General features: G+C 30.9%; 1 protein-coding gene and 1 pseudogene across 1 annotated transcript; both read right to left on the bottom strand.

The window, feature by feature from the left end:
- Positions 1-5,697: 5,697 nt before the first annotated feature.
- LOC114403284 lies at positions 5,698-9,149 on the bottom strand. The gene is made up of 3 exons (XM_028366144.1): positions 8,438-9,149; positions 7,669-7,820; positions 5,698-7,532 (listed from the first exon to the last, which is right to left on the bottom strand). Exons 2-3 carry the CDS (start codon positions 7,811-7,813, stop codon positions 6,052-6,054), a joined length of 1,626 nt encoding a protein of 541 aa, XP_028221945.1. The 5' UTR covers positions 7,814-7,820; positions 8,438-9,149; the 3' UTR covers positions 5,698-6,051.
- Positions 9,150-10,871: 1,722 nt separating this feature from the next.
- Positions 10,872-14,363, bottom strand: LOC114403037 (annotated as a pseudogene).
- Between the last annotated feature and the right edge of the window lie 2,255 nt (positions 14,364-16,618).

Below are 16,618 nucleotides of genomic sequence, written 5' to 3'. Positions count from 1 at the left end.
AATGATATTTAATTGCATTTATACATTGAAAAAGATATTTAATTGCATTTAATGCGTGTTTCTTTGTTCCAATGTTGTGGTTGTAATATATCATGTTTTCCCATATCTTCTCCATATTGCATATAACTACCTTCATCACGATTTGGAACAATCAAGTAGAGATTTTTGTTTGTGATGTTTATGTGGTTATTCAATAAATTCTTGGAATGAAAATTTTAGATCTTAAAATATATCATATATTTTTTTTTCTATTTATTGATTGAAATTCAAAGTTAGGTCTATTCAATAACCTTACTAAACTAAACTGTAGGTGTAGAGATATTCATTTTAGGAGACATTTTTGTCACACGTGTTTCTACCGGATTAATTTATAATATTTGATTTCTATTTTTAATGTATTAATTAATAATAATTAAAATTTATTGCTGGACAGGTGGCCTCAATTATCTGAAGAAGGAGGATTCAATTAAGATACAAAAATTATTCCCAATTACAATTTAACTCTCTTTTTGAATTAACAATGCACCCTTAATATGAATTACTCAAAAGACAATTCAAAAATAATCTTCTTTAAAGCAAAAGATAAATAACAATAAATAAAAGAAGTTTAAGGGAAGAGAGAAATACAAACTCGATTTATACTGGTTCAGCTACTTCTAGTGCTTACGTCTAGTCCTCAAGCAATCCACTTAAGATTTTTCATTATCTTTGTAAAAATCTTTTTTATAACTTCTGAACACCCAAGGAATCCTTTTTCCTTGTGTTCAGGAAACTCACAATTTAAGAGACAACTAGTCTCTTGATTACAATCGACTTTCTGATAAGAATAGAAAGATTTCTCTCCTTTAGAGTGGATAATACAATTTGAAGTTCTTGGATGAACTCTCAATAGATTTGTAAGTGTTTGCCCAAGAGTTGTTGAGAGAGCATTTGACAATAAAGTTCTCTTGAAATATCTCTCTCTTGCTTTTTGAAATCAGACATACATATATATAGGTCCTTCGTGCCTTTTCAAAATGGTTTGAAGAGATGTGTCTTTTCAAAAAAAAATTTCTGAAATTCTTCACTGATAATCGATTACAGGGTTCTGGTAATTGATTACATAGTTATATTTTGAAGAATCATGACTTTTCAAAATGAATTTCAAGAGTTCTGTTGGTAATCGATTACAAACACCAATGATAATCGATTACAGCTTTTAAATTCAAATTTCAAAACCCTTCTAAAAACTGTTTTTTCAAAATTGTCTTCTGGTAATCGATTACACTGCCTGGTAATCGATTACCATAGCCTTAGATGTCTTGGAAACACTTTGTTTTGAGGCAAAGCTTGATCTTGAATTAATCTTGAAGCAATGCTTGTTTGTTGAAGCAACCTTGTATTCATCTTGAAGCAATGTTTAACCTTTGAATGTTTGTTAAAGTAATCTCGAACGCAACCTTGTTTGATTATTCTTTGGCATCATCAAAATCATGTATTCATACATTCACATTCTCCCTCTTTTTGATGATAACAATCATTATCAAGTGATTTCTTTTCGACATCATCAAAACATGCATGATTCACATTTATCTTATTTTATATTTTTTTATTAATTTTAATATACTTACAACATGTAATATTAATGGACCAATTTGTTTAAACTTAAAAAAAAATTAAAATAAGCACTTTTAAAAAATGTTTTTTAATAAACATATAGGTTTTGCTCATTAAATATATAAAGTAGATATATAAAGTTGCTTATTTTATTAAAATAAAAACTTTCTTTGATAAATAAATTTGAACAAATTGATCCAATATCATTATAAACCCTCAATAAAAAAAAAAAAACTGATTGGATTTTTTGGGGAAAAAATGACTTTGCTAGGTATTTATTATAATTAATATACTTTTCTATGATCAACTAATATTATATGATTATGTTAGAAAAAAAAATACTTACATTACAAAATATGATTAGTACATTTTTCACTTACATTACTATTTTTTTTTAAAATTTCAACACAAATTTCTTATAAATTATATACATTATATATATAATGAGAAATATTTAGTGGGAGGGTTATTTTTGTGTAAGACTAAGAAGAATAAACAATGATCACTAAATCTTATCATAATTGGTTAAAGATTAAACCATAAAAGTCAAGGAAACTTTTTAAAAGTCATATTATTTTTCCCCACACTTTCATTGATAATTATTTTTCACACCTTATTTTATAAGTAATTATCTTAGTTTTTTTAAAAAAAAATTTGTTCATAATTGTTGTTTTTGTTAATAAATTATATAAACTAATTTTAAAAATTAAAAAAGATTTATTTTTTTATGTTTTTGTGTGAATTTGGATGTTATAAGAGCACTCTTGGTCAGATGGAAAAGATGAAGATTTACCCTACACCTCATAGCATCGAATTTGCAAAGTTGAAGACCTTAAAATTAATCAAACTTATCACAACAATTCAATCATTCGCCTTAGCGAACAAGGGTTAGAAGCATGATGAATTAATTGCAGAACACTCATGTAAAAATAATCCTACCACTAGATATATCCATTATAACTTCAAAATATTATATAAAATTGTTTATTTCTCAATTATTCATAATTTTAAATAATTAAAACAACATATAAAATTTTAATTTGTAAATTTTTAGTTATTGAGGGGACATAAACAATGTAATCCTTAATAATTTTCTTTATTATTGTTATTTATGTAGACAAATTTATGTTAATATTGCATGCCAACTTTTCGTTTAATTTTTATTGTATCAACCCTTATGATTGGTTAAATAATATTTTTTATACATCAATTGCCTTTTCATAATAATAAAAAGTTTCTTTTTTTTTTGGATTTTTCAAGCCTATTTTTTCTGTTCTTTTATCTTCATTTTGGTATACAAAAGCTTATATTATATTGACTTTTACTTGCAGATTTTTTCTTGTGGATCTTTTATACAATTTTTTATGATTTTTTTTCTAAATAAAAGTGAGTTAATTTTGGCAAAATAAGATTATTTCCTTAAATTTAGGCAACACGTTTAGTCGTGTGAGAGAGTTTGATCAAGATTTGTAGATTATTTTAAGGATCTCTAGGCTTTAAGATTGAGGGGCGTGACACATGATATGACACACCAAAACTGAAGCCTCCAAACTATGCCTTAAATTCTCTTGCATATGAGCTTACACAAGTGAAAGGCTTGTTATTGTTCGAAGCTCCTTCTTTTGTCTCCTCCATTGAAAACAATATTTAATTGCATTGCATTTCTTAACACCAATATTGTGACTATAGCCTGTTTTTTCATTACTTCTTCATATTAGATATGACCACCTTCATGTTTTAGAATCACCAGATTTACCAGATTTGTTTGTAGTATTTTTTCTTACTATGTGTTGAAGATCTCATATCAATTAATGATATGATCAAATTAGTATATACAAATGGAAAACAATCCTTACCTATTATCAAACAACCCGCATATGTCCAATCCTACAAATTTCATGTTCGATATGTCTAGTCTTCGGCATGAGAGAAAGTTAGAGATCCCATAATAACTAGTAATATAAACATATTAGTGTAGATAAGTAGAGGGTAACACTCATCTTACAAGTTTGATTTTGTGGTTAAATTAAGGTCCATAATCCACGTTCTAAGGACGTGAGTATTTTACACTATAAAAAATTCTGTAATTTGTAGCAGTTAAAAAAATCATTTTTAAAGATTAAAAATTATCATAAAATACATTATCGACAATCAAGAATAATCATTAAGACTGTGGATGTCACAAATGATTTGTAGTAATTTTTAATTGAATGTTGATAAATTCACTAAAAAAAATTGTGGTTGTTTTTAACTGTCACAAAGTATACCTCTTGCAATTTTGCAAGTTTTGCAATTTCTGATGGTTTTAAAATCCGCCACAAATGACCAAACAATATTTTTTTAATTTTAATCATTTTATCAATTTGTTTAATCTCTAATATTTATTTATTAGTTATCTAAATTTTTTTATAACCAATATTATATATTTTACTTGATCATTAAATCCAAGAGGCTGATGGGACTGACATCCTGGCTTATTAGGAATTACAATCCTGGTATTCAAATGACCATTAAATCCAAGAAATCCGTCTATATAATGTGAGAAGAAAGTTGTTCGCAACTTTATTAGGAGTTAAGGCTCTCTAATGAACAAATAAGCAGGTTTAAATAGATAAAGATAAATATACAAATGTTATTTGTTAATTATGTTACATCATATGTCTTAAGGAACTTTTTTCTCTTAAAATTCATCTCAAAGACTCATTTGTATGGGACCTACTAATTAAAAAATTATATGGGACCACAAATTACAGTGCAAAAGTGGAGAGGTGGAGGTCATTCATGGGATAGAGATGGATAGTTGGTCATATTTTCAAGCCTTAAGAATGAAGGATGATTTCGGATACAAAGGTAAGTTGAAGTTGTGGTGGAAGAACCAAAGTTATACCTTTGAAAATGGTTTGAGAAAAATTATATTGGATGCACATGCAACTGAAATGGGGAGCTATGGATGCATAACAAATGTCAAATAGACTTTTATGTAGATCATGAAGAAAATACATATGGTAATTCAAGCAAGAATGGGAGTGTAGGTGATGGGAAGTGTAGAGGAGTTGTGGAACATGAAGACAATGTTGAGGAAAATAGTGATTAGGAAAAATGTTGAAAAGGTTCACTTAGATGACAATGTGGATGAGAGATGTGCAGGAGATGATGATGGGATTGAAGTAATAAGGTTTAGGGCTAACAGTAACAATGCTGAAGAGTGATTGAGCCCATTATTTAGGCAAAAGGATCAGAGGGAGTAATATAATTAATTTTAAATCATTAAATATTAGATGTCAACAACATGTCTCATGCTAGAACGATTCTCCATGGCTAAAATACCCCAACAGCCAATATCTGCAGCATCTTAATTTAATTTTTGGCATAAAACAAACAGATAGATATTTTACTGTATCTCGCAGCAAAACAAGTCTTAAATGACAACAAAAGGCAGGCAGAATTAATTTCCTTTTGATTAAAATGTAATTTTTATATTTCTATTTTTTTAAAACTATAATTTTAGTTTCTTTATTTTTTTAATTAAGATATTTTATTTCTCATTTTTTAAAAATTCATAATTTTAATCTCACATTTTTATTAATACATTATTTTTCACTTTTAAAAAATTCACAATTTTATTAACACGCATATCTTTTTGTTATTTAAATAACTTTTTTAAAATTATTTAATTATTGACAAATTTGATTTATTAAAAAGTTTAAAAAGTATATAATCAAGTTTGACCAAAGGAATTGAATAGGAGATTTTATAAAGTAAAAGACGAAATATTTTAATTAAAAAATAAAAAATTAAAATCATAAATTTAAAAAAATAAAGAGGTAAAAATTGCATTTTGTTCTTTCCATTACTTTTTTAAGACCTCTCCAATAAAGAGGAAAAGTACCTTCTTCCACCCTCTTGATAAGTTGGATATCATTCAAAGCAGTCAAATAACCGAAGGAAGAACAAATGTTAACAAGGGACGGTAAAAAAAAAATACTAGTAACAAATTAAATTGCCATCCATCAAAAAATTTAATACACAAGTGCACAAACTCAAAATAATACCGCATGCAATATCTGCACAGGACAAAAATTATGACAATACGAGACAATATTCAAATTCAAACTGGCTTTTTACAATTATATCATACAAATTGTGAGGTAGTAAAATGAACAACAGTAACGGGGAGAACCCATTTTTATTTTTATTTTGGAAACGGTGAGGTCAACACGAAGTATATACAAATTAACATCAAATGTACCTCTACCCTCACCCTCTCCTTTCTGGCAAAAAAGAAAAAAAAAGAAAGAAATAAAGAATAGAAGGCTTTCCACCACTATTAAGTCGCTCCCTTCCTGGTACTCAAATAACACGTCCATGACTGGAACTTTCTAAGACCTGGATTGGCACCCTCAAGTAGCTTAAATCTGTCAAGCTGATGCCAAAAAAACTGAGTTAATACCTCAGTCACTTCAGGTCTTTTTTATCCAGAGTACCATAGCCAAAAAACTCTTCAATCAAATTGGAGGTAGGTAAGAAGTCTAAATCTGTACTTGGCGTTGGACATGTTGAGTACCCAGGATACCAATCTTTAGAAACACAGGGCTCCATCAAATAAACATGATCCATCTCATTGCTGGACAAATCAAGTTTTCCTTGCGTATGTGGACTCTGATTACAATTATATCCCCTAGCTTGCAAAGCGGAACTAGCACCTCCTAAACCATGAGAATGGCAAGACACATGCATATTGGCATCACATTCGAAGGACATACAGGAGTCATCCCCGACAGCAATATTGTAGTTCAGGATTCCAGGAGTCCCATTGACATGCTCATCAGGATTACTCCAAGGCTCAATCTGTGAGTTCACCTTCGAATTTGATGGGTTTTGATCAATCTCACCCTCTATCTCAGTGGTGTTTCCAATATCACATCCAGTTACTCCATGAACATTATCTTCAGTTCCATCATCAGTGTTATCGTCATCATCATCTTCATCAGAATAATTATCATGGTTTTCCACACGGACATCTTCATCACCAAGAGACTCAATGGCAGAATCATCAGAATTTTCAAAACCAAAAATCCTAGAGTTTCTTGTTTGACATTCATCATCATCACTATCAATATCCAAAAATCTGGATCTGTTCTGAGCAGCCCTCCTCCGCAGAATAAAAACATTAAAATAGTAGCTGACAATTTCTTTACTGGTTCGAGAAGAGAAAGTGACTGACAAATGCTTCCAAAAGTTTCTACCCAATGATGCAGGATTGCTGTAGACAACCTCATGAAACATGTCTTCTTCTTCCTCAGTCCATTGACGTGAAACATCCTCTCCCATGTCACAAAAGCCCAAGTTAACAAATTTTTCCTCCCCAAGAGTCTCCATCAAATTTTCACGCGCTTCCCTAACATGCTGTCTAACACATCTGATGGAGCAACGATCCATGCAGTTACACTCTGTCCTGCCTTGTCCAATCTCATTACTACTAAAATAATGAAAGCTAAACTCATCCATTGAGAGCACAGAAGTTCCCATGAGCCTCTCTTCATCTTCATCAACAGTATGAGCTGATACTAAGCCAGAGGAGGGACTGTCATGATTATATATGCCTAACTCCAACATCTTATTCACTTTACCCCTCCAAACAGGAATGGTGGCTTGATGATTTGGTCCAATGGGAACTGATTTTCTAGGTGAGCAATCAAAGTCTAAATAGTCATCATCCAAAGGAACAAATACTTTCTGCGGAGTATCAAATTCCAAACAATCTGAGGAAGCAGATGATAATGATGTCGCCCCAGAACCAGTATCATCCTCACTAGAACAGCTGCGGAAGTGGCCACTGGTTTTACCATTCTTGTCACCAGTATATGGAGATTCTTTGGCAGCATCTGTTTCAAGTGGATCATACCATTGAATGTTGTAAAAGCCATCTTCATCACCTATGTACAAAATGAAAAGAATATTATTTAGTATATATTAATTATCAGACAAAATTTTCAATCAGACCAATGACAAAAAAAGTATGTTTAACAAATATCTCAACAAATTAAACTATATTATAAGAAAATCATTTACCTTTAATAACAGTCTTAGCAAAGGCCTTGTTGGGCGTAACAATATCAGCTAATGAAACCAGCTCATTGTTGCATTCAAAACGTTTTGCCTTGTTCAAAGAAAGATCCTCAAATTCATTAGCCTCACGGCATCTCTTATACCCCATTCTGATTCTGTTATGGAATAATTAAGGGTAGGTATTAAAAAAAATAACTACATAAATAAAGGCATTTGATGCACAAATGACTTTGTACTCTTAGGGGGGTGTTTGTCTTTGTGCTCAGAGTATGTATGTTTGCATGCAAAGAGGGATAGAATTGTTAACAAAAGATTTGTGAAAAATGGAACATTAACATTCTAGAAATATGTTCACCATAAAAGAAAAGGCACTGTTTCAGTTTTGAAAGAAACAAACTAAAAAAGCTAATATCAATTCAAAGGAGCCAGAATTCCCATAACTGCTACTTGCTGCTAGATGTGCCAAGCTCAATAAACATATTAACATCCCTCTTTTTTCTTTTTACAATGGATAACCCTCTAGTCAAGTGTAAAGAAATTCCTACAAATGTTATGATTAAAGGAACAAAAGAAGGCAGAGCTGCCAGCCATGCAATATCACATTTGCAGGACAGAGGAGTATCATATGCATATAGCATTACAGTGAAATTCTCACTACCACATTAAAGGTAGAGAAGCATATCAGAAGCAATTAATTGTAAACAATAGCGTTTTAAACCCAAAAACATCACAAAACAACTATAAAGCAGGAATGACAGAAAATCATCCTCACCTTGTATTCTTTCAAAATTCAAACTTCAGACAACCCGCCAAACACAGCACTTCGGAACAATTTAGGGACAAACGAAAATCAAAAGGCCTAATTGAAGAGAATTGGATACAGAATTAAACAACAAAGGTTGTTCCTCAACACCAAAGAACATACCCCCAATTGAATTTCACTAATTAGAATAATACCTAATTGTATTTCAAACCCTAACCCTAGATTCTTGACTCACCGTAGAAATCAATAAATAAAAAGCAATAGGACCGCTAGAATTTCGTCAGGTATGGGAAGGAAGCAAACCCCTCAATCAATTTACAGAAAACCCCTCCTGAAATTCAAAGATAAAAAAGCCCTAAAAATCGACCGGAACGAAACCCTAGAATCGTAAACGCGACAAGAAATTACGCCAAATTGGGACGAAATATCAAGCGAATAAGAACCAAAACCAGGAGTTTTGGGGGAAACACAACAAAAAACGACAATCTTACGACCCTGAAAGACCGAATCGAAACCCTAACCCTAAACTACAAAGGTTACGAAAGGGGAACGATTAAGGGATCAAACGGAAGAGGAAAATGGGAATTGAACGAGGCAAGGACTCGATTGAAGAATTAGGAATAATAATTAAAAGGAAATCGAGGATCGAAAGGGAGAAGAAGGATCGAACAAAGAACGCGAAGAAGAAAGAGGGACGGTTCGTGCTTTTCAATACGACACGGTCCGGTGTGAATGTCGGGTTGAAATACTCTTGGGTTGGGCCTCGAATAAGCGACACGCAAAAACGGCCAATATTAAAAAAAACTCCAATGACACCCCTTTTTTTTGGAAAAAAAAAACAAATTTAAAAGGTAAGACACGAAATTGTTTTTAAAAATTGTTTTTATCTTATTCACTTGGATTCTACAAGTAGTATATTATATTATATTCATATATAATATAATTAAAAAATACGATAATTTATATAATAATGTTTTTATCTTTATATCTATATATCACATTATTATTATTATTATTATTATTATTATTATTATTATTATTATTCACACCTTTATTTTTTTAAAGAAAAACTAACTTGATATAAGAAAGGATCATGGTATAAAAAAACTTGATAGAAAATCATAAAAGTATTCAATGAATAGTAAATAAAATAAATAAATATTATAAGATTTCATTGTCTATAAGTTAACCTCATCTCTCATGAATCATGCATTGATTAATATACCTATGTAGCGTGGGACCTGACTTCTCTGTTGTCTTTTTTCAAGTTGTCTTTATACTGTCCCTTTAAAGAGTTGTGTTAATATTTTCACAATTAAATATTAACACAACTCTTACTTGAAGGAACAGCTCGGGGAACAGCTTAAAAAGGATAGCAAATAAGCCAATTTCATATAGCATGTTTTCAACTTATGGTTGTCTTTGATCACCCAGGGTCAAAATTACACACAAACAAGTTGGGACTGCGTCTCATTTAATTAAATATGTTGTTAGTTAAATCATATTTTTATTAATTAATTATGAAATAAAATAAATCACATTTAATTTATCCATAACCTTCAATTGATTACTTTATATGCGTGACGATGAACAAATCCAAAAACCTATTAAAGGAGGGATAACTCTTGTGTGTGATCATGGATACTGGACGTCTCACTTTATGAAAGGGCTTAGAAGGATAACTCTTGTTATGTAGGAGGGATGAATTCTATGTACTTCACTTAGAGACCTATGTATAAATAGGAGTGAGATTCTCTAGATAAAAGCATTGTTAATTCTTATTTATTACTTAATGTGAGTCTTATCTTAAACGTCAAAATACCTTTTATAGATATCACACACTCTAAAAAATTGAATAATCAAATACTTATAAAAAGACCTCAAAATAAAGAAGTTGTCAAGAAAAAAAATTTATCTACAACAGGTACAAGATTAATTTCGTTATATAGCATCTTCTTTATCAAATTATGAACTTCCACCCAAGTGTTATATATCAAATGGATCTCAAATAAACATAGAGAAATTGATAATTTATAATTGGCGGTAAACTTATGCATTGTGTCTTTCAAAGTTGTTCTTGCTAATTTGATCTTGCATCTTAGATTCAAAATGACAAGAATGTTTAATTCAAGGAAGGTAATTGATCCTTGTCTACACGTCCATTCATTAGCTTTGTTGACCAACTTAATTACAAGGTTAGAGATGTCAACGAATTATAAATATCTTAATAACCACAATGTATTATTACCTTGAATGATCATAAATTATTTAACTTCTGTAATATTTTTTTCCCCCTCAAGATTAAAATCATTGTATTAAAAGTAAATATTCATTTTGTTTCTCGACATTTTAAAATATGTTTTTTTTAATATATATAAACAATAAAACAACTCTTGAAACAATCATATGTCATTAACCCTGTGCAATAGCCAAGGTCCCATGCTTAGTTTATATTACATAAAGGCAAGTCAACAAATTAGAATTTTCAGCTAACTAAAAAAGACAAGAATGGACACTACAGTATCATAGGATCTTGTGAAACAAAACTAATCAAATAGAAAAGGAGCAAGAAGAGAAATGCAATTAAAAGAACAAGAATAGAATGACATTGTCTCCAGCAAATTTTTTTTCTCCCTTTAATTAAGCCACGACTGAAGGCATGTCCTTGAGCCATGGATCTAGTGGCCTTCCAATGGCATACACAATGAACCCAATTTCCCTTACCTTCTTAACATCCACAACATTCCTTCCATCAAATATAAATGTTGGCTTCTGCATGATGTCATAAACTTTCTTCTAATCAAGCTTCTTGAACGCATCCCACTCAGTGAGAATGCAAGCACCATGTGCATCCTTCAGTGCATCATAAGCATCCCAAACCACAAACAATAGCTTTATTGAAGTAGGGCTTGGTGGCTGAAGATGTGCAGGGTGGTCCTTATCAAACTTCCTCATTGAAAGATCCTTTGTGATTTGGTCTTCAGTGACTTGAGGGTCATATATGCTCAACTTGGCCTTGTCTCCCAAAAGCCCCTTGCACATATCAATTGTTGAAGTCTCCCTAGTGTCACCAGTGTCCTTCTTGAAAGCAAAGCCAAGAATTGCAATTTTTTTGTTGAAATTGTGTTGAACATTGATGCACCACCCTGTTCACAAATCTTGGTTTCTGGTAGTCATTCACTTTTACAACTTGCTTCCAATAATTTGGCACCTTAGGAAGGCCATTGCACTCACAAATGTACACCAAGTTCATTATGTCCTTCTGAAAGCAGGAGCCACCAAAGCCAACACTGGCATTCAGGAACTTGGTTCAACCCTTGAGTCTGTCCCAATTGAGTGCAACACCTGTAACACATAAGAGAAGGTTATAAGGTTGACTTAGTGGTGAAGTGAAGGGAAAGGAGAAGTTGGGGGTTCAAATTTCTCCACCAAAAGCGTCTATCATGTATGATTGCTTAAATGAATTGTTTGTCTTAAATTTGTGAATCCTACAATTAATGCCACATAGATTTAAGAACTTTATACAAAAATTTACTTCAACTCTAAAGTTTTTAAAGTAAGCACTTAACTTGAGTCACATTAAATTTTAGATTAAAAAATTGGTCTTTTTTTATAATAATCAATTAAACAACTCAATTATACAGAGCATTGACATATCATCCATTCTAATAAAAAAAAAAATTTTAAGAAACATTGTTTAACTTTAAGCAATTCATTTAAGCATCATGCATTGGAGATGTTCTAATAAAAACTAACAACTAACAATCACAAATAAAAAAATAAAAATAAAAATAACCTTGACACATCAGCATCAATAGTCTCACAGAGTGCTGACATGGCATTCACAGAAGTGATCCTCTGTGCCATAAAGGCACTGGCTGCAAGCTTTGAGAGTTCAGTAGACCACAAATTCGTTTCAGGAATTTGTTAACCGATTGGCAAGTGTATCAATTTGTTTAAGTAGTAAAATCTCGAAAGTCTGAGTGTTGATTTTCACAGGGATCTCGTGTTGTACTTATTTTAAATACTTTTTCAATTTATAAGTGTAATGAATTTATAAAGATTTAAGGGTTGGAAAACATGAATTCAAAATTGTAAATAAACAATAAAAGAGAAAGCAAAGTGATACAAAGTAAAATTCAAATGGATGGGAATGTCAAGACCTAGCATGCCTTTATCGCGCTAGGATGTATGAATTAATGATTTTCTTTACCAATGCAATTGATTTTATTCTACCCGCATCTGTTAAAATACTTACCCTTGATGTCTCATGATGACAAGCCTATGTTACTTACCTATCTCCCAAATGTCTTTGAAAAGATTCAATAAATAAAATGCATGAAGGTTTAATTCTAGATGCTTGCTTTGACACATAAGCATAATGTAATCATTTTATGTCTAGCAATGATTTTATTAAGATATTCTTTCTTCTTGTTCTATTAAAGGTTACCCTCTCTCGAACATCTAATCCCTAAAATCGATACATGCATACTCTCCTTATATCTTAATTAAAGGTTGTCCTCTCTCGAGCACCTAACCCCTAACAGGATAATAAGATGAAATATGCAAGATAGAAACAGAAAAGATAATAGAATAAAAAAGAAACCTGGAAGGGACTCCTTTTACATTGATAAATTTGAAGTGTACTATACATCGTTTGACTTTTTAGGCCTATCAGGCCCTAACTAAGGGATTAACCACTCATGGTCATGAGGGCTTTATAATGGGAGGGATGGAAGAAAGAATTGGAAAAAATGATAAAAAGAGAGGAGAAGAGGAGTTCTCAGGCTTTGGGTAGTAGTGAGAGTGTTCTGAGACTTTGTGTGTCTTTTCTCCTTGGCTTAACTCCCTTTTTTTAGATGTTGGAGTGAACTTGGGACTGATGCCAAAAAAGCTTCCTTATTTATTTTTGATATCTTTTATATTTGTTTTGCTTTTAATTCATCCTTTTCATATCTTATATTTGGCGGTTACAAAAAAAAATCTTCCTTATTTATATTTTTGATAACTTTCGAATTTGTTTTGATTTTAATTCTTCCTTTTCATATCTACAAGTCATAAATAAAAAAATATCAATTCTTATCATTCAATCCAAAAATAACTGTTAAATAAATATTTTTTAAGATATTTTTAATATATTTTTATTAAAAAAAAAACTCATATTTAACATATAGAATCCCATTAGTGTACACTTCTTTGAGAGGTTGTATTACCTTTTGCCCTTGTGGGGTCTCCCTACCCCAAATGAGAACCCTATCTGGTTTGAATAGGTCTTCAATTGTTGTGCCCTTAGCAAGAAACTCTGGATTTGAAAGAATTGTGAAATTGATGCCTTTGTTGTTGTGAGTCAAGATTCTCTCAATTGCCTCTTCTGTCTTCTCTTCACAGGAACAGTGGATTTCTCAACCACAATTTTGTCTGATTTTGAGACATCAGCAATCATCCTTGCAGCACTCTCCCTGCACTACTTCACCACTTCATCGAGGCCCGGCTCGTAGATGGGAGGGTGATCGTTGTTCCATGCGTTGATTTGCTGCAAAGATATGTCCACTACGGTTACCACAACACTCTTAGGACACTTCATTGCAATCACGGCCATGGTTGGTCCTCCAACATACCCAGCTCCAATGCAACAAATCTTCAGCATTTTTTTTGTTCTCTCTCAGCACCCTATAGGAAGATCAAATCAAAATCAAATAACACAACAATAATATAAACTATGAAACACCAACACCTCTCTGGTTCAAAGTGTCTCCATGTCAGACACATTTCTGACACCAACACTTGTTCAAAACATGCCTGATACTTCTTACATTGAATTGTTGAATAAATTAAAGACATGAAATAGAGATATAGCTGTGATGTGTGCTTGTGTGTGTGTTAGACTAATATTTGACATTAACGACTCAATAGAATGATTCTCACAATTGTAAATTACATATGTGCACGTTTGATGAGAGAATTTTAGAGATCTATAATTTTCAATTGGAACAATTATAAATGAAACAGATGCAGAGAACATTCTATCATAAAAGAATTAAGTGCAAGTGGTGCAATGTAATTAATGGAACTTAAATTATTCAATTGTTTTGCTGGGTCATCTTGTGTTTTTCATATTTTCTACCAACATGCAAACACATGACACGAGACAAATTGAAGAATCTGAATATCTTAACATAATAAAATAACAGATCTAGCAAGGACAATTCACACCAAAACATAAAGCTCCTACCCAAATGACAAAACCAAAGGCAAGAAGGCAAAGACAGTAACATAGAGAGATGAAATAAATTTACCTTTGTCTAATAGTGGCGGTGGAGAGAAAGAACAGAGTTTTTTGTTTCTGTTTGTGGGGGAACAAAGAAGGAGAAATTAATAAATCATGAAGCAGCATGTGGATTGGATCTATTTAAGTATTTATGATGTAGAGTTACACGTAACTCACCCAGGTATTTCGTGAATAAAAGCATTAGATTACTAGTAGTACTGCCATTCTGCTCCATATTTTTTATTTTCCCTTCATCTTACATTAAGTATTTTTTTTTTGTAAGTATCTTACACTAAGTAGTTTTGAATTAAATTAGATGATTTAGATCGACTGTAGGAAGATTTGGTTTTATTGATTTTTAATTTAATTATTCAGTCAGTGTAGTTTTAAATTTAAATTTAAATTGAATCAGTTTTTAGTGTTTGTTTTTATTAGAAGGCATTAAATAAATCTTATTGCATATTTTTATTCAATTTTAAAAATAAAACATAACAACTATATAATAGAAAAATAGGTGAAAGAACAAATTTCATTTTTAATGCAAAATCATTAACATTATAAAAAAATTAAAATAAAATATAATTTGGATAATTTTAAAATCAAAAAATAAATTGCTATGATAATTTTAAAATAGAATGATACAAGCATGTATGCATTTAATTTAAATTAGATTGTACTGATTTCCAAAATTACGTATAAAATTCGATCTAATTCAATAAAATAAATCGTTTTGTTCCGTCTTTCATTGTTTTTAGTTTTTAGTTTTCGGTTTACATCTGGTTAAAACACTATTACACTACTACTATCACATGCTATTTATTTAACTATTAATTGATTAATATATAAGATACAAATTATTTTATCGGAGGAGATATAAGGTTGACGGTGTAAAGGGTGAAGGAAGGAGGAGAGATTGTAAGTTCAAAAATTTCTCTTATAATAAATTATAACAATTGATATGTACTAATAAAATAATATTTTAAAAATTTAATATGAACGAGAGAGTGGACGAGTTTTTATTCATTCTATTTGGGTAGAAAATTGTATATATGTTGAGCAATATGGATTGTGCATCAAACACGATAAAGAACATAATATGCCGACACTTTAAAGTGTCACGTGAGTTAAAGATTGTTGTGGTAGTGAAAGAGAACAAAGCAAAAAAAAAAAAAAAAAAAAACAATAGAAAACTTCATATTGCAAACGAAGAAAATTGACTCGTGTGATATCAGCTAATATCAAATATAAAAGTAAATCAAGTAATTAGATATAAATGATTAATATATTATAGTTAAGATTAAATCATTCAAATATTATTTGAGCTTAATTTTTAATAAAAATATTTTTTTATTAAACTTTACTTAACTTTCACCAAATTCTGGAATAATCAATTTTTTTTTCTCATGATGAATCAAAGGGTTAACATGAAAAAAAAAAAAAGCTAATGACAAAAGTGGATTTTCTTGGCTGCTCCAAATCATCAAAGTTAAGAATGAGACATTGGGCACGGTTTGGGTGGTTAGACACCCATCTTCCACCCTCTTGGAATATTACTCAAATAATGAAAACACATAGTTATGAGTTATGACATATGGTAGCTCCAAGTGTGTGCACCAACAACATGATCATGTGCAAGGAGATTACTTTATTCAAAATGATAAATGATAACTGCACATCCTCTCAATAGGACACTCGGTAGATACTCGACATTTTGTTTCCTACACATTAAGTGACTTCTTATGTGATATTTTTTTTTAAAAAAAGGATAAAAATAATTAAATGGATATGATTAAAAACAAATAGAAACATGTTTACATTGTGTTATATACACAACTAATGTGTTTTCGTCTAATGACGAACACAAACACAAGAATGACAACTTCTTGTGTTATATACACAACAAATGTGTTTTTGTCTAACAA

Source organism: Glycine soja, chromosome 20, assembly GCF_004193775.1.
Source record: "Glycine soja cultivar W05 chromosome 20, ASM419377v2, whole genome shotgun sequence".
NCBI classification, from domain to species: Eukaryota; Viridiplantae; Streptophyta; class Magnoliopsida; order Fabales; family Fabaceae; genus Glycine; species Glycine soja.
The sequence above is the reverse complement of the archived record's forward strand: the minus strand, read 5'-3'. Positions and strand labels throughout refer to the sequence as shown.